This window comes from Plecotus auritus (genome assembly GCF_963455305.1).
Source record: "Plecotus auritus genome assembly, chromosome: 2".
NCBI classification, from domain to species: Eukaryota; Metazoa; Chordata; class Mammalia; order Chiroptera; family Vespertilionidae; genus Plecotus; species Plecotus auritus.
This window is the reverse complement of record NC_137771.1, coordinates 192,530,826-192,550,445: the sequence shown is the minus strand read 5'-3', so window position 1 is coordinate 192,550,445 and position 19,620 is coordinate 192,530,826. Positions and strand designations below refer to the sequence as shown.

At 36.2% G+C, this 19,620-nt stretch overlaps 1 protein-coding gene across 1 annotated transcript in view; it reads left to right on the top strand.

The window, feature by feature from the left end:
• Positions 1 to 19,620, top strand: part of NAALADL2 (N-acetylated alpha-linked acidic dipeptidase like 2) — a gene marked incomplete at its 3' end in the record, with an annotated part of 846,771 nt that overhangs the window by 672,441 nt on the left and 154,710 nt on the right. The window contains exon 11 of the mRNA XM_080654263.1: positions 7,667 to 7,762. Within this exon, the coding sequence (XP_080510389.1) occupies positions 7,667 to 7,762 (96 nt within the window). The remainder of the gene's footprint in view (positions 1 to 7,666; positions 7,763 to 19,620) is intronic.

Sequence of the window (19,620 nt, the reverse complement as noted above, 5' to 3'; positions counted from 1 at the left end):
TGAGGAACTTGGGCAGTAAGGAGGAGGGATGGCATAAGAATACAAGTATAGGCTATGGAGTCAAATAAACATAGGTTTTAATCCAGGTTCTACCACTTATTCATGGAATGTTCTTGAACTAGTGTCTGGAACTCATTGTTTCTCCATTCCCCCATTTGTAGAGAAGGTAAAAATAGTTCCTACCATAAAGATATGAGGATTCAATTATGTGGTACATGTAGAACACATAGCCAAGTGCTGGTATATGGAAAGCACTATTCTATTTATTCCAGGTTATACACATGCATTTAGTGCCAACTATAAAGAGAAGGTATGTGTAGAATGTTTTTGATACTTCAATGGCCACTAAGCCTACATGAACTAAATATTATCAATGGTTATTTCTGAAAAAAAAGGTAAAGGGTAAATTTTGATAGGGTAATGGGTTGAAGTTTAGTCAACTCGATGTAGTCTAGAACTGAATTAAACATGACCTTTGAGGTGTTTTTATTTTTTTCTTCACCTCTATGTATGTACTAGCATTTTCTTCAATCACATCCTACCCTCATTTCAGCACCCTTTTCTTCAATAACTTACTTACTTATATTTCTGTTTCTTGGGTAAGTTAACTGAGCTATGGTCCATTTATTTTCCCAAAATTTTATTGTGTGTTTTTTTAAATTATTTATCTTCTGGATGCTTTGTCTCACTTTGAAACTATATCTGCATCAATCCTGTCTAATACAAAACAAATAAACTGTTCCTTGATTCTTTAACTTTTTAAAGCTTGTGTTCACCTTTTCTAACTCCTCAACCTAGTCTTAATTTCTAGAGAGAATAATACAGTTCACAGTTGATGCTTCACTTCTCCTCACATTTACTCCTCAACTGATTGCATTTTGTCTACTGTGCTCATGAATCCATAGACACTCCCTGATGAAAGACACCAGGAATCTCTGAAATGCTATTTCCAATGAATAATTTTTATTATTTTTCTTTCTTCACTTGCTTTGAAGCATTGATTATTCATTCCCAGATATCCTCTATCTTTTTTACTCCCACGGAATCACACTCACACGATTATGATTCTATTTCTTTTTCTCTGATGACCTCATCGGTAAGTGCTTCTTGGGTTTTGCTTTTATTCTTATTTCCTTGGTTAAGTCTATACCTAACTATCTTATTTTTTTGTTGCAATGGTAAATGGGGTTGTTTTTTTAAAATTTCCCTTTCTGAGAATTCATTATTGGAGTAAAAAAATGCCATTGATTTCTGAGTGTTAAATTTGTATCCTGCTACATTGCTGAATTCATTTACTAACTTTAGTAGTTTTTTGGTGGAGTCTTTAGGGTTTTCTATGTACAATATTGTGTCATCTGCAAATAACAAGTTTAACTTCTTTCTTTCTAACTTGGATGTCTTCTATGTTTTCTTATTGACTGAAGACTTCCAGTACTATGTAGAATAAGAGTGGTGAAAACAGACAGCCCTGTCTTGTTCCTCTTCATAGGGGAAATTGTTTTATTTTTTTTTCCCATTGAGTATGATGTTTGTGAAGGTTTGTTATATATGGCCTTTATTTTGTAGAAGTATGATCCCTCTATTCAACTTTGCTGAGAGATTTTTTATTCAAAAATGGGTGTTAGATTTTGTCAAATGCTTTTTCTGTGTCTATTGATATGATCATGTGATTTTTTTTGTCTTTCAACTTGTTTATGTGATGTTTCACATTTATTGATTTGTGAATATTGTACCAGCCTTGCATCCCTGGAATAAATCACACTTCATCATGCTGTATGATCTTAACAAAAGTCTGGGTCCAGATAACTTCACAGGGCATTTTACCAAACATTCAAAGAAGAATTAACACCTATCTTCTAAAACTATTCCAAAAAATCCAAGAGGAAGGAACTCTTCCAAGCTCTTTTTATGAGGTCAGCATTATCCAAATTCCAAAACTAAATGAAGACATTAAAAAGAGAGAAAATTATAGGCCAATATTCCTAATGAACATAGATGCCAAAATCTTCAAAAAAATATTAGCAAATGAGATCCAGCAATATGTTAAAAAGATTGTACGTACACCATGACCAAGTAGGATTTATTCTGGGGATGCAAGGCTAATACAATGTTTATATTCTTCAACCTTAAATATCAGTGCCATTAAGAGATCCTGTTGTCATTCAGATATCTGTACTGCACAAAAAATATCTAAGTCTACAAATACCTAAATTCACTTTACATTTTAACTACCATCTATATAGTTCTGAGATGATTGTTATATCTCCAGTCTAGAATTTGGTCTTGAACAATATAAGCACTCGCCTTCAGGGAAAACTTTATGCAGATGTCCCCAAAACACCTCACCTCAAATGTTTAAAATTTAATTTCTTTTTTTTCCTAAACCTTCATGGGCTTCTACATTTTTTTAAATTAATAAAATTTGTATCCACTCAGTTTATCAAATCTAGAAATCCTTTCAATCTTGACTCCTCTTTAAGACTTCACATCCAATTAATCACCAATGTCTTCTAATGCTATCTCTTGAGGATTTATCAAACTTATCTCCTCCTATCTATTTCTCCTACCACAGTACTGGTTTAATCTTTCACACTTTCTCATGGTAATATCACAATAGCCTTCTGTCTAAACATTCTGTTTTCCATCACATATCTTTTAAATTTATTTCCACAAATGTGTCAGTGTGTGCTCTACTCAATACATACTTGAAAATATCACTCACTCTATTCAAAACCCTCCAAAGATTTCCTGCCACCTGCAGCAATGATTTTCATACTTTGAATAGTTGTAGATTTTAAAAGAGAAATATAATAAAATGTTCGATATACAAACACATATTTCTAGTAATTTAAAAATTAAATCTATAACTCTTGGTTTACACAGAAAAGCAATTCCTGACAAGTGTGATAAAAATCAAACACCATCCAGTAGTTCTTCCCTCTTTACTGAGAACTTTTATATGCTTTGCTTCTTTTCTTGATCCTGACATGAACTCTCTGAAGTGAGAAGGACAAGTATATGTACATTTCAACTTTATGGGTGATGATACTAATGAGAGATTAATGACTCACTCAAGGTTGTCTGACAATATTAGACTATTTTAATAAGAAAAATACCAAGTCTTAAAAGGCTAATAGTATAGTTAGAAAAAACAAAATATAACAAAAATGCATTCTTGTCAATGATGACTAAAAGTAAATATAAAGTGATACAGAAACTCTGATAAGGGAACACTAAACCCTAATGGGTTGGTGAGGATCAAGAAAAGCAATTATAGAAAGTAGCCTAGCAAACAAATCAGGAATAACATTCCAGATAGCAGAAATGGCAAAAATAAAGATGCAGAGTTAGTAAAAGTAAGGGTGGATTCAAGATTTTGTGAAAAGCCCGCTGTGAAATAAGCAGACACTATGTGGAAATTGTTTACATTACTTTACAGGAAAGAAAGAATTGTATAAAGGTAACAGGTAGGTTGGGACTTGTTTGGCAATGACATACTGAGTTTGGACTTTGGAGTATAGATAATAGGGAACATAGCTTGGATAAAACTAATAAGTAACTGAACTATGGCAATTGATAGAACTTGTACAAGATTGTGTAAATATATATATATATTTGATGGAAATTGGCTAGTACAGTTTGTTGGCACACATGGTGAGAGAAATTGGAGTCAAGAATTACATAAAATTTCATATTTGGGCAAAATATAGATATTAGATTATCATCCAAGTTAAGACATGAACTAGTCAATGGAGAACAAATGATTAAGATTTGGAATGTAAGTTGATATGTTTGAAGGATCTGGTAGACAAATAGAAATGACAAACTAAAAACAGAATCAAGCCTAGAATTAAAGATTTGGAAACAATCAAATCTGAAGTTTGTAGTTAAAGCCAAAGAAGTAGATAAAACCACATAGGTAACTTGTGAAAAGAAGACTAAGGGTAAGTCCAGAAACAATAAAAAGCTTTCAAACAGAAAATAAATCCATTTACAGGTGGAGAATAACATACAAATGGAAAATCAGGTGAGTCAAATAATGAACTTGAGCTAAAGGGTTGAAAGAAGGAAGGTGTGCTAAATATTGCTAAATATTAAAGAAATGATGTAAATTAGGGACTAGGGAAACAAATTTTACATTATATCCTTGATAGACTTTTCTTATCAGTGTTTCTTCTTCTATAATATCCTTACTGTTATTGCCAGTTGGCAGACACACAGTATTGTTTTCAATATATTAAATTATTCAAGAATGCTTTGTTTCAATCTATCAATGAATTATTTTAAACAAAAGCACTTGTGATATGGTTAATGGTGCTTAACTTCACTCTCTTCATCTACAGATAGGAGCTGTTATTAAGCAGCTATCACTCATAGTTAATGTAATAGCAAAAACTTTTTAACTTTTAATTCCATTAGATTAAACTCCATGAGATTAAGGACCCTGTTGCATTAATGCAGCACCTAGCATGTGGTAGATGTTAAATTGGGATTTTTAAATGTTTTAAACAAACAAGGCACTAAAAATGAAAGAATGATATGGCAAGAGATAGCTGAATAAATAAGAGAAAGATTGGGGATTACACTAGAGCAGTGATCAGCAAACCATGCGGCTCGTGAGCCGCGGTTTGCCACTCTGTTGACTAATGAGTTTGCCGAACACTGCACTAGAGAATGAGGCATATATGGATAATTTAATATTGGTTTTCTACTAAATAATTGAAATTTCAATAAAAACCTCACTAATTATAACTTACAATTTATGTTTTTATGGGATCATTTAATTTGAGGCTGGCTGATATTTTACCTTTGCACTAATTATCGTTTTCTTTTGCTAAGTAAACTAATAAAATTATTTCAAGAAGTTTGTTTAAAACTACTTGTGAAGCAAACTTTTTAAGCACTTCAAACTTAATTATTAAATAGAAATGGATGCCACAAATTATTCATGTCATATTTTCATTAAGATTAAAGATATCACTATTTTGAAAAATAAACGTATCTAAATACAAACTGTACACTATTTCTCATAAGGATAATAAATAAGGTTTTTGAATTTCCTTTATTTCAGCATCTTACCTACAATCACCTCCCTCACCATCATCATTACAAAATTTATTGTTTTTAGCAACATCATGAGTGCCAGTAACATAATATCTCCCATGTTTCAGGCATTGGACAGTTGACAACATCTCTTTGAAATATATATTATCATTCAAATTTCTTAAATTCAGTCACGAATCATTTGAAGATTAAGATGACAATTATTAAGTGGCAAAACAAAAATTTTAACCTATGTTTATGTTGATTGACCAAAATATTTCCAAAAACCCAGTTGCTAAACAAAATGAAGTTTATTAGACCTGTTGCAGTAAGGAAGAATACCACCTGGACTGAGTGCATTGGTTTATAAGGGTTGCCATAAAAAGTCACAATAGATGAATGACTCTTGCACAGAAATGTATCATTTAATATTTCAAAGTGTTATCAGGGTTGTTTTCTTTTGAGGATTAAGACAGGGAATCTGTTCCCAGCTTCTTGCCTAGCTTTTATGGTAAGTCTTAAAAAGTGAAATACTAGTTGGAATTGGATAGATTTTTTGAAAAATTAGTTTTAGATTGCCAGGTAAAATGAGGAAAGAAACATAAATTTTTTTAAAAAAATAAGATGTTAGTTATGATAGGTAAGCTGTTTGGTTGATTTATGGACTTAACATCCCAAAGTGAATACATGCTGGAGCACATAGCTGAATTACTTTTGTTTTATTTCAGTACTAGAGGCCCAATGCACGAAATTCGTGCCCAGGGGAGTGTGTGTCCCTCAGCCCAGCCTGCACCCTCTCCAATAAGGGACCCCTTGAGGGATGTCTGACTGCTCATTTAGGCCCGATCCTGGTGGGCAGTCGGACATCCCTCTCACAATCCAGGACAGTTGGCTCCCAACCGTTCGCCTGTCTGCCTGCCTGATTGCCCCCTAACCACTCCCCTGCCAGCCTGATTGATGCCTAACTGCTCCCCTGCCAGCCTGATTGCCCCTAACTGCCCTCCCCTGCTGGCCTAGTCACCCCCAACTGTCCTCCCCTGCAGGCCTGGTCCCCCCCAAATACCCTCCCCTGCAGGCCTGGTCTCCCCCAACTGCCCTCCCCTGCAGGCCATCTTGTGGCGGCCATCTTTGACCACATGGGGGCAGCCATCTTGTGTATTGGAGTGATGGTCAATTTGCATATTACTCTTTTATTAGATAGGATTGCTCAAAATAGCAGGTGAAGAGTATGCCCGATCACAGAATTATTAATAATAGGGATTTGCAGTTATGTTCTCAACTGTATGACTTCAGAGCTTATCAACTACATCATCCTAACTTTCTTTTCCACCATTTTTATACCCCAAAGCAGTCTGTTCTGCTATAGGGTTGCTCTAATAAATACCTCCAAATCAGCTTAATTTGTTACACTGTTGTGGTTATTGTTGGTGTTGACTGTATTGAATGTTTTTTCTCCATATTAGCACTCAGAAAGATTATCTATCTATCTATCATCTATTTATCTATCTATTAATCAGATCATATACATACATACATACATACATACATATATCCTTTCTCAAGTTTTCTATTTTTTAGACAGATAACCCTAGTTACTTCAGGTTTTCAAGTAAGAGCTATATTTATGTCTTAATCTATTTGGCCCGCTATAACAAAATATCACACACTGAATGGTTTATAAACAACTTAAGTTTATTTCTCACAGTCCCAGAAACTGGAAGTCCAAGATCATGGTGCCAGCATGGTCAGGTGAGGGCCCTGTTTCAGGCTACAGATTTCTTGTTATATCTTTACAAGGAGCAAGGGGCTAGGGAGCTCTGGGGGCCTCTTTTAGAAGGACACTAATCCTGATAGTGAGGATAAAATACTCATGTCCCAATCACCTCCCAAAGGCCCCCATCTCTTAACATCATTACTTTGGAAATTAGGATTTCAGCATATGAATTTTTTTTTGTGGGGGAGCATAAATATTCATGCCATGTAGATCTTTTTGCATCCTGAAATTTGTCTGCATATGCAAGTATAAAATGACTAGTTACTGTTTCTCTGATTAATTTAAACCATATATAACACTAAGGTTCTGATATCACGTTCCCACTTTACTGATAGCCTATAAAGCCATAAGACCGTTCTACCAAAAATGTATCTTCCTAACTCTTTTGAAGTGAGTTTGCAATGTTTAAAATATCATGTATATTTTTGTGGCCTTTCTTTTTGGTAATTATGTTGATTAAAAACATCCCATTCTACCAGACTTAAAACAAAATTTAATAAATTAAATAGAAAAAATGATTTCATATATGGGTCTTATAGTCAAGGTATTGTGTTCTATATATGTCTGTATTTAAAAAAAAAACAGGAAGAATTGCAAAGAATTATCTCTTTTGAGTAAAATTAAGCATTATTTTATAGATACAAATAATGTCAAAGGTCATAGGGTTCTACTCATTTTAATTTTTAAAAATTCTGTGATTGATTAATCAGGTAAGTAGAATGAAGTCCAACAATCAACAGAAACCTTAAAGCAATTTAGAGTCCTTTTGAATCTTTAAAGAAAATCCAATAAGCACTTGAAAAACAAAATCAATGAAGAGTTTTAAATGTTTTATTCTGCTTTCCACAGGATCCAAGTTTTCTCTCCGAGGCCCTTTTCCCTAAAGGTGCAACAAAAATTGAAGAAATGGATCCTTTTTTCAAACTTCATGAAACCATTACCAAGGTAGGGGAGGAATGCATTCATGAGCAGGTTGGGAAAGCTTTGTCCTTTTTTTTTTTTTTTTTTTTGTAGTTGGAGGAAGGGAAAATAACCAATCCAGAGAAAGCTATATATTTTTTTATTTGTAGTATGTACTAGAAAGGATTTTAAGTGTCTCCTATTATTTTACTAAGATGATAAGCAAATCGATCACGATCATATGACCAATAACTGAAGATCTGTTTTTAAAATCAACCTTTAATATAATAATTAGGTTTTATCCTTAATCTGATAGTAGATTTGTGGTATATTCTCAAGCATACGCCTGCATTTTAGATTAAGGAAAATACAAAATTAATCTTTGAATTTTTCTATCTTCAAAGTTTTGTTTCAATATTTAAGAAAATTGGTTGTTTGAGGTAATTCTTAGATGCAATAAGAATTTTTAAAAAGACTCCTTTCTTTAATAATAAAGATAGATTGTGTTTATAATGAATTTAATTACTGTAAGGTTATCATTACCAGTTTTTCCTGCATAATAGTTTATAGGTAGGAGAAAACATGTAATATGGAGAAAATTAAATTCTACAGTATGGAGCAAATAATTTTTATTGTGATAAAAAAACATATAACATATAATTTTCCATATTTTTCAATTATAGTTCACATTCAACATTATTCTGTATTCGTTTCAGAAGCACAACATAGTGGTTAGACAATCATATGTTTACACTCAAGGGTCTCCTGCTATTTTAAGTACCCCCCGCCCATACATAGCTATTACATTATTTTTCCCCCCATTGAACTCTCACTTGCCACTCCCATCTCCCAGCACATGCCCTCACCCCCCTAGTGTCTGTGGCCATTAGTAATGCTTATATGCATGCATACAAGTCCTTTGGTTGATCTCTTACCCCACCTCTCCTGCATTCCCTTAAATTCTACAGCCAAGTGTTCAGTGAGCCTGAGGGATGACAGTGAAGGATTAAAGAAAAGATAGACAAAGAGAATATAGCTGGGGCTCAGTGGATCTCCTGTGCCTGGATGAGGCCACAGAGAAGGATCCAGCCAGCAAGCTGAGGCTTTTATTTTATAGTCAGAGAAAAACAAGGTAGTGGTCAACATAGTTACAGTGGTTACAATGTTCTTGTGAGTTTCACTTGTTTTGGCAGCACTTGCTGTACTTCCCACAGCCCATTAGCTACCCAGGAAGGATCTAGGGAGTGGCCATAAGGTCAAGCTTAATTATGCTAAGAGGGCTCTGCCCTCTAAGCTGGGACTTGTTTGTGGCTCTGCCACAGGTCAATCCGAGACTTAACTCTAGAGCCGCTCCCTATATGGAGCAAATAAATTTAATGCCTGACATCATATAACATCATAATAATTTTTACATCAATGATTTGTTTAATCTTTCATTTACCAGCTGTTTAACCTGTCATAATCTGTCTTTTGGGGATAAAGTTAGTAGAGAATATTGGCATTTAGAACATTTAAAATAATCTATATTTATATGTGCTCACTTGAAAGATCGATGACTAATTCTTAAATCTCCTTAATAAGATTTTTCAAGACTGTCTTCCTTCTTTAGAAAAAATAGATATAATGAACTGAACTCAGAGTAGCAACAGAATGAGTTCAAAATTCAAAGGCTAGCATTCTAGATCTATCCCTAACATTTAAAAGCTGTGCAAATTTATTTTTTTCTCAACTTTTGTAATAAGAGGTCTTTGGATCACATTTTACTTAAAATTTTCCTAAGTTCAAAATAATTGCATCTTAACTACATTTATTAACACTTTATTTCCCAATCAATTCTAGTTTTTTATTTAGTTTTTAACATCTTCATCCTTTGGTAGTTCATTATTATTTGGATTACAGCAAGATAAAAGTCAGAAAAGATGATAGATAGAAACGTAGATAGATAGATAGATAGATAGATAGATAGATAGATAGATAGATAATACATATATATATATTTATTTAGATAAGCATATCCATATATTTATATATACACATTAAATGGTAATTGTATCCATACTAAAACAATCTATTAAATAGATGTTGGAAGAATTCTATGTCTATGAAAAAATAAAACCTGCTTAGGCGCAGAAGTAAGAGTTCAGGGACATTTTTTATGACCATTTATAATTTTCCAAAGTTGATTCTGTATCCCCAGTCATCAAGTTTTCCTTTGGCAACTCATGTTGCAGACACAGGCTAAGAGAAAATATTGTCCTTCAGAATTTTAATCTTACTTCATCAATAGGAAAACATGTGGAACCATAAAAAGGTCTATTTAATAGATACTTCATTTTAAAGTGAAATTTTCTTTGATCACAAACAAAATAAAAGTATAAACTTAGAGCGGTTGAATGGAGCATGTATTAGGTAATATAGAACATGGATTTCAGTTCTTTCTTAACTACCAATTTGCTATATTATTTAGTAGAAATTTATTTTATTTTTTACATAAAAAAGGAGTATAGTCATAATGGTTTTCCTTACTAGGATTCTGTGAGGTTGGAAATATGTATAGATTTTTTCTAGAAATGCAATATGTATTAATTGAGTATAATTATTAAAATATTAAAAAATGCTAGACCCTGGCTGGAATGGTTCAGTTGGTTGAGCATCATGCTATGCATCAAAAGGTTGCCAGTTTGATTCTCAGTTAGGGCACATGCCCAGTTACAGGTTCGATCCCCAGTAGGTGACAGGCAGGAGGCAGCCAATTGATGTTTCTTTCTCACATCTATATTTCTCTCTCTCTCCCTCTCCTTTTCTCTCTCTTTAAAAAAAATCAATAAAAATAGTGAAATCAACCAAAGGACTTGTTTGCATGCATATAAGCCTAACCAATGGACACAGACAACAGGGGGGTAAGGGCATGAGTGGAGGGGATAAGGGGGGTAATGGGGGAAGAAGGACACATATGTAACACCTTAATCAATAAAGAAATTAAAAAATATAAATAAAAATAGTAAAAATACTAGTTTTATAGAGAGTTTTATAGAGATGTATCAAAGAAATGTGTACTTGAAACCTGTGTAATTTTATTAACCAATGATACCCCAATAAATTTAATTAAAAATAAGGAAAATAGAGGAAAAAACTCTAAAACTTACCTCCAGAAAAAATGCTAGCTCTAAAGTCTTCAAATTAGGCCCTTACCTACATTTTCAGAATTTTGGTTTTACTTTAAAGAGAAAAAAAAAAGAATATCAGAATAATTTAGACAAGAAATCACTAAGCTAATTAAAGGCTGAGAATATACTGATAAATTAATGTGTACAAGTGGAGCATAAAATTTAATTTGTGAAGAGTTAAGGTCTTTAGAATATTTCTTTCAATAAGGATAATAGTGATATTATCACAGTATATCACCTGTTTAGTACACTTCTGTGCCACCTAGTATTCTGATATTATGCAAATCATATTGAACTTTGAATAACAAGTCCCATCTAGTATAACTTTTGCCACTGTCAACTATTTTAAAATGTTTTGGAACATGAAAAACACTTTGTAAAATGATAAAGCACAAATATTATTGATATTATACCAATATTATAATATTGTTAATAAATTAGAATTATACCAATATTAAAACATTTCAATAAACCAGAAATATTTTAAATACTTTTATAATTCTTTCAGTAGATATTATAATTGGATACACAACACCATAAAATTATTACATATTTTATATAATCTAATTAAATAAATACAATATATACATACATGTAATATAAATATTTATTTATGTAATACAATCCATTATCTTTTCCATGTAACTTTACATTCTAGACATTTTTTTATAGTTCACAAATATGATTAATGCAAAATTAAATTATAATTTCAAAGTATTAGAAAGTTAATAATTTGTCATTGGTACCTTTCTGAATTAAAATATAAACAGATACATCATACTCATACATAGAATGTGAGCTGTGAGTTCTTGTCCTTGAAAGTGGTTTTCCAATGTTGTCCTGGAGTTCTTTTAAAAAATATTTTTTACAAAGTGTAAATTTATCTTGGCATTTGTCTTTTTGATATAAAGCATGGAACCTAAGAAAGTAATGAATGAGACTCAATATTGATTTCAAAAGGCAATTTATCATGGCTTCAATGACAGTCAGATGGTACAATATGAAGTTGCCAGAGGGCGTCACATGCAGCATTGATGTTGAAGTGCCTCCTTATCCTCTATAATTACCTTAAGAAATAGCATTTGTTTTTTTAATTATCATAGAAGCCAACCTAATTCCTCTAAAGGTTAAACATGAATAAAATACCAATATAAATCTTAGATGCTTAATCCTTTAATAAGTGAGTAAGAATCACCATGGATTTATGTTTTGAAATAGGCTTATTTCTCCTTCTATACTGAGGAATTTTCTAGTTATGTTTTAAAATCTTCAACATTTAGATCATAAATTGTTATTAGTTATCTAATCATTCTGATAGCCTACCATAAGCCAAGGATAATTCAAAACACTTGAAATACAAAAACAATTAATACACAGGAGTATGTCCATGCCAGTAAACAGGTGAGCAAATCATTTCACTATAATGTGCTAAAAATGTCATAGTAATGTGGACAAAGTGTGGGAGCAAAGAAGATGGAGCTTTTGCCTATGCCTAGGGGAATTGAAGAATTTATAAGGGAGGTGACATTTGAGAAATATACGCAATTTCAACTTTATTTTAATGTCAATGAGTTTTCTTGGGGAAATCTTTAAAGAGCTTGTTGGTGGTAGTGTGTGAAAAATGATGATGCGTGTCTTGGAAAATAGAAGACAGGTTTCAGAGACGTTTTTAAAATTGAATGACAGAATATGGGATTTACTTGGTACAGGCTATAAAGCAGACTGAAGAATAAAGGATAGTTTCAATAATTCTATCTTGAGCAGAGTTTATATTATTTTTAAATATATTTTTAGTAGAGGCCCAGTGCATGAAACTCGTGCACTGGGGGGGGGGGGGAGCGCGGTGGTCCCTCAGGCCAGCCTGCACCCTCTCATAGTCTGTGACCCCTTGGGGAATGTCCAAGTGCCGGCTTAGGCACGATCTCCAAGGGCAGACATCCCTCTCGCTATCCAGGATCCCTGGCTCCTTACTGCCCGCCTGCTCCTTCCTTACCCCTAGACTCCTGCTCCTTAGCACTGCTGTGGAGGCAGGAGAGGCTCCTGCCACCGCCACTGCACTCACCATTCGTTAGCCTGGCTTCTGGCTGAGCCACCACTCCCCCTGTGGAAGCACACTGGCCACCAGGGGGTAGCTCCTGCATTGAGCATCTGCCTCTGGTGGTCAGCGCACATCATAGTGACCAGTCGTTCTGGTCATTCCGCAGTAATGGTCCCTTAGGCTTTTATTATTTTAGATTAATTTCAGAGAGGAAGGGAGAGAGAAAGAAAGAGATAGAAACATCAATGATGAGAGAGAATTGTTGATTGGCTGCCTCTTGCATGCCCCATGCTGGGGATTGATCATGTACCCTGATTGGGAATCGAACCGTGACCTCCTGGTTCATAGGTCAACACTCAACACTGAGCAAATCTGGCTGGACAGAGTTGAGATTATTAAATTAACCAAATTATGAGCTGTCTTGGAGAAAGTGTTAATGAGTTTGACATTGAACATGTAGATTTTTGGATGCTACAGATCATCTGGGCAGATATCATCAAGGAGATGGTTGGATACAGGGGGTTAGCACTCAGAAAGAAGTAGGGCCTAGAAATGCATTATCTGATATAATAACACTTGTCACATGTGGATTTTAATTACATTTTTAAAAAATAAATACACTTAAAATTTTATTTCCCTATTCTCATTAGCCACAATTTATATGCTTAGTGACAACATATGGCTGGTGGCTACTGCATTGAATGGCACAAATTATAGAACATTTTCATCATCACTGATGCAGATTATGTTACCCTGGCAACACTTATGCACAGGAGGACGAACGAAAAGGAAGGGGAAGACCCAGGTTAAAGTGATTCAGGTACTACACAGAAAAAGAATATTATGAAAAGAAGAAAATGTTAAAAAATATGTTCACACACCACTTCACACCCATTAGGATGGCTACTATCAACAAACAAAACAAAACAGAAAATAGCAAGTGTTGGTGAGGGTATGGAAAAATTGGAACACTTGTGTACTGTTGGCGGGAATGCAAAATGGTATAGCTACTGTGGAAAACAGTATAGAGGTTCCTAAAAACAATAAACATAGAATTACCATATAATAGAACAATTCTATTTCTGAGCATATACCCCCAAAAATTTGAAAATGGGCTTTCAAAGATATATTGGTATACACATGTTGATAGCAGCATTATTCATAACAGCTAAAATGAGGCAGCAAACCAAATGTTCAAAGATGGGTTAATGGAATAGCCAAATATGGTATATCCAAACAATGGAATATTATTCAGCCTTAAAATGGGAATTCTGATTTATCTACAACATGGATGAAACCTGAAGACACAATGCTAAGTGAAGTAAGTCAACTATAAAAAGACAAATGCTGTAGAATTCCACATATATGAAGTACTTAGAGTAATCAAAATCACGCAGATAGGAAATAAAAATGTGGTTGCCAGGGTCTATGGGGTGGATAGACTAGGGATTTATTGTTAAATGGACATAGAGATTATGTTTTAAAATGTGAAAAATGTTATGAAGATCAATGATGGTGGTGATGGTTAATATTATGAATGTATTTAGTACCATTGAACTGTATATATAAAAATGGTTAAGCTGGTAAATTTTACATTATGTGCATTTAATGAAAATAAAACATTGGGGGATGGAAAGTATATTATTAACCCAATCAACAGCTCTTTTACTATAACTTATGAACCAATTATTCAGAATTTTAAAAATTATTTTTATCTTTATCCTTGACCCTCAGTTTTTGCTGTTCTATATAAGTGGCTTCACATGGCTTGTTACCCAGTTCTTTGTTCCATTTTTGATACATATATTGTCCTGTGCTTATTTTATACTAGAGGCCCGGTGCACAAAATTCATGCACAGGGTGTAACCTCAGCCCAGCCTGTACCCTCTCCAATCCAGGACCCCTCAGGGGATGTCTGACTGACGGTTTAGGCCCGATCCCTGTGGGATCGGGACGAAACCAGCAGTTGGACATCCCTCTCACAATCCAGGACCACTGGCTCCCAACTGCTCACCTGCCTGCCTGCCTGATCACCCCTAACTGCCACCCTCTGCTGGCCTGCTCGCTCCTCACTGCCTCCCCTCGGCTGACCTGGTCATCCCTATCTGCCCCCCCTGCTGGCCTGGTTGCTCCACACAGCCTGCTGTTCAGTCATTTGGTCGTCCCTCACTAACCCCCCTTCCGGCATGGTGGCCCCATGCAGCCTGTTCGGTCATTCATTGGGTTGTTTTGGTTGCGAAGGTCACTTAGGCTTTTATATATATATAGAAGTTTTTGAATTTAATGTATTTTATTAGCATTTTCTGGCTAAAATTTTGCCATAATTCAATAAATGAGGATAAGCTGTATTTTAAACAAAACAAAACACTAAAGCTATGTTTAGAAGGAAAGGACTTTAAAATTAAAAGTAAATATGAAAGGCTTGGGTGGCAGAGGAAAGAAACTATCATATAACTAGAGGCCCGGTGCATGGATTCATGCACTGGAGGGGTCCCTTGGCCTGGCCTGCGGGGATCCAGCCAAAACTGGATCTCCATCCCCTGAGGCGTCCCAGATTGCAAGAGGGCACAGGCCAGGCTGAGGGACCCCACTGGTACACAATCGGGGCTGGGGAGGGACTGCAGGAGGGCCCCAGCCCATCTCGCCCAGTCCCGATCAGCCAGACACCAACAGCAAGCTAACCTACTGGTCAAAGCGTCTGCCCCATGGTGGTCAGTGTGCATCATAGCAACTGGTTGAACAGTCAAACCGACAGTCAGACACAGCATATTAGGCCTTTATTATATAGGATTGGGTAAATAGTACTTTTCTTCTGGAAGCCCAACTGCTATATATTGTATTTTTAAATCTGAGTATGTGTGGTTCAACCAGTAAAACAAAAAGTTCCTTATACATGTGGTACCTTGGAAACCAGCAAATTATTTAATTCTGCTTGTGAGCTTGCTCAAGAAATATCAGTTTATTCATTCTTTCTTTATTTTCCCCACCTTATGAAAAATGTTTTTTTAATGTAATTAGTATAATATGCAATATTAATATGTTTCTTTTATATCAGTGCTCTGGATATTGGCAATTCTAATGGGTATATAGTGGTATCATTGTTGTTTTAGTTTGCAGTTCCCTAATGACATATGATGCGGAGCTACTTTTCATCCTTGTCATCTGTATATTTTTTGGTGAGGTGTCTTTTGTCCATTTTTAAAAATTGGGTTGTGTGTTTTCTTACATTGCATTTCAGAAGTTCTTTGTGTATTTTGAATAACAATTCTTTACCAGATGTGTATTTTTCAGATATTTTCTTTCATTTTATGTCTTGCCTCTTTATTTCCTTAACAATGTCTTTTGTAAAGAAGAATAAATTGTAATTTTAATGAAGGTCAGTTTATTATTTTTTTCTTTCATGGATTGTGTCTTTAGTGTTGTACTAAAACATCACCAAACCCAAGGTCATCTAAATTTTCATACATGTAGTTTTTCTTACAATGCCCATCTGTTCTTGCATGCTTGTCTGCTTTATCCATTAGAGCCCATAGCCTATTAATCATAGTTGTTTTAAATTCCCGGTCTGGTAATTCCAACATCCCTGTCATGTCTGGTCTAATGCTTGTTCAGTGTCTTGAATTTGTGTTTTTTGACATCTAGGTATACTTTGTGGTTTTTTGTTTGTTTGTTTTGTTTTTTGTTTATTTTATTTTGATAGCCAGATATATTATACTAGAGGCCCAGTGCACGAAATTCATGCAAGGGTAGGGTCCTTAGGTCTGGCCAGCAATCAGGGCTGATCAGGACCTTCCGCCAGCTGGGGCCTTCCTTTGTTCTCTGCCGCCCCTGGTGGTCATAGTGAGCAATCGGTCTCCAGGCACACTCCTGTGGGGACAATTTGCATATTAGGCTTATATATTCTATATAATAAAAGAGTAATATGCAAATTGACCATACCTCTGCTACACCACCAGCCATGCCCACCAGGCACACCCACCAGCCAATCAGGAGGGAATATGCAAATAAACCCAACCAAGATGGCTGCAGCCACAGAGAGCAGGAGGATGGCTTGGGTTTCCCTGGCAATGGAGGAAGCTAAGCTTTCTGCCTGCCCTTGCCGGCCCAGGCCTCCACTCAATGCTACAAAGTTTCAATGATAGAAGATAAATAAAACCCAACAGAAATGGTGGCAGCCATGGAGCTGGAGAGAGCAGGAGGCTAGGATTGCCTGTGGCAATGGAGGAAGCCAAGCTTCTGCAGCCCTGTCCTGCTCTGGCCTCCGCTTAAGGCTGCAAAGTTTCAATTATAGAAGATACATAAATCCCAACAGAAATGACTGCCACCACAGAACAAGCAGAAGGCTTGGCTCCACTCCAGGCTACAAAGTTTCAATTGTAGAAGATAAATAAATCCCAGATCCCAGGGCCTCAGTTTGGGTTGTCGAGGGGTGTGGCCAGCCTGCAAACCACCACAGGGCCCTTGCCCAGGCTGCCCCACACCTCAAGGGAACCCCCACCCTGATCTGGGACACCCTTCAGGAGAAACCAGCTAACCCCCACCCATGCACCAGGCCTCTATCCTATCTAATAAAAAAGTAATATGCAGATTGACCATCACTCCAACACACAAGATGGCTGCCCCCATGTGGTCAAAGATCCTGCCGCCATATGGACACAAGTTGGCCAGCAGGGGAGGGCAGTTGGGAGGAATCAGGCCTGCAAGGGAGGGCAGTTGGGGGTGATCAAGCCTGCTGGGGAGGGCAGTTAGGAGTGACCAGGCCGGCAGAGGAGGGAAGTTGGGGGTGACCGGGCCTGCAAGGAAGGTCAGTTGGGGGAGACCCAGACCTGCAGGGGAGAGCAGTTGGGGGGTACCAGGCCTGCAGGGGAAGGCAGTTAGGGGTGACCAGTCCTTCAGGGGAGGGTAGTTAGGGGTGACCAGGCCTGCAGGGGAAGGCAGTTAGGGGCCAACAGGCTGGCAGGGGAGTAGTTAGGCATCAATCAGGCTGGCAGGGGATCGGTTAGGGTGTGATCAGGCTGGCAGGCAGAAGTGGTTAGGGGCAATCAGGAAGGCAGGGAGGCAAGCAGTTGGGAGCCAGCAGTCCTGGATTGTTAGAGGGATGTCCGACTGCCCGTTTAGGCCTGATCCCACTGGACATCCCTCAAGGGGTCCCAGATTGGAGAGGGTGGGGGCTGGACTGGGGGGACCCCCCCTCCATGCATGAATTTCATGCACCAGGCCTCTAGTGTGTGTATGTATGTATATATATATATATATATATATATATATATATATATATATATATATACATGTAAAAGAATCTGCTGTAAATTGGCCTTTAGTAATGTTGTGGTGTGGTATGGGGGTGGGGAAGTGTTTTATAGTTCTATAGGTCTCAGCCTTTTGGTGAGCCTGTGCCCTGTGCTGTGAATTTCACTAGTGCTTCTCAGTTCTTGTGGTTTTTGTTTTTATTCTCTCTTGGGTATAGAACGGCTGGATGGAGCTGGAAGTTGTGCATTTCTCTTTCCTCTCCCATGTTAGAGTTGGGTACTTCCCTTTAATTAGGTCAAGTAGACTCTGATAAAACCCCAGCGGTTTAGGCTCTATTAAATAGTGCCTCCAGGCTTTGTTAAGAACAGAATGCTCTGGCATATTTAAATTGGCTCATTTTCCTCTCCTCTGTGCGGGGAGCACCAGAGGCTTTTTCTCTGATATTCACTGTGAGAACCTGGTAGAGCTCTTGGAGATAAAGTTCACAAAAGTGTGGGGGTCCTCAGATGATTGGGTCCCCTGGAGATTTTATCTCTCAGAGTTGTCCCCAGTCAGCCTCCAGTAATTCATCAGTTATAGTTCAGCTTCTCTTACCCTGGCATTGGTTCCTGCAGAGGTTACCCTGGTAAATTGTGATGCTCTCTGTCTACCTCTCTATCCAATTTTGGGGGTAGTAGTTTGCCCTGTGACCTCACTTCTCTGATGGACCTAAGAAGAATGGTTGATTTTCTTTTAGATTGTGCTTCTTTTTATTCTCTGTGACTTCTAAGCTCCTTACCTGCTGTACCAGAAAGAGGAAATCTTTAGTAATCATTGGATGACATGATTTCTTGCAAATTGATTTTTTCAAAATCTTATATAGTTCAGAAACAATATTAAACATTTTACAACATAATCTTTCAAAAAGCAAAAAAAAATATTGCATTAAAATGATTGTTCCAATTACTTGTAGCTCTAACATAGTATCTTTACTATCCATAGAAAGCTTTCTTCTGACTGTTTTCTATAAGAAAAAAAAAGGCATTAGAGTCTGTCAGCCTTTGAGTCAGCATTAAATGCTAAAGCATGAATTTTCTACAGGGTTAACATTAGTCACTTGTGTTTAATGACTCAAAAAATATTCTTCTTACATCCAATCTCTGAAATGCTTAGTATGCAAAATATTCATAACAACAGATCATATTGTAACTGATGAATTCTTTAATCCAATATTCTATTATTCCTGCACAGTTCTCTATATTGCATTTCTGATATTCACTGAGACACTTGTGCCATTGAAACAATCTGAGGAACATTTTTCTTTCTAGTAATATTAAAACACTGAGTGGCAGTTAAATTATTATTAACACAACAGTGAAATTGAGTCTGTCAGAAACCTACCATTTTTTTCCCCTTTGGGAAAAAATGTGACTGTTAGGCATTGTTCATGGTGCCTTCTCCCTGTGAAA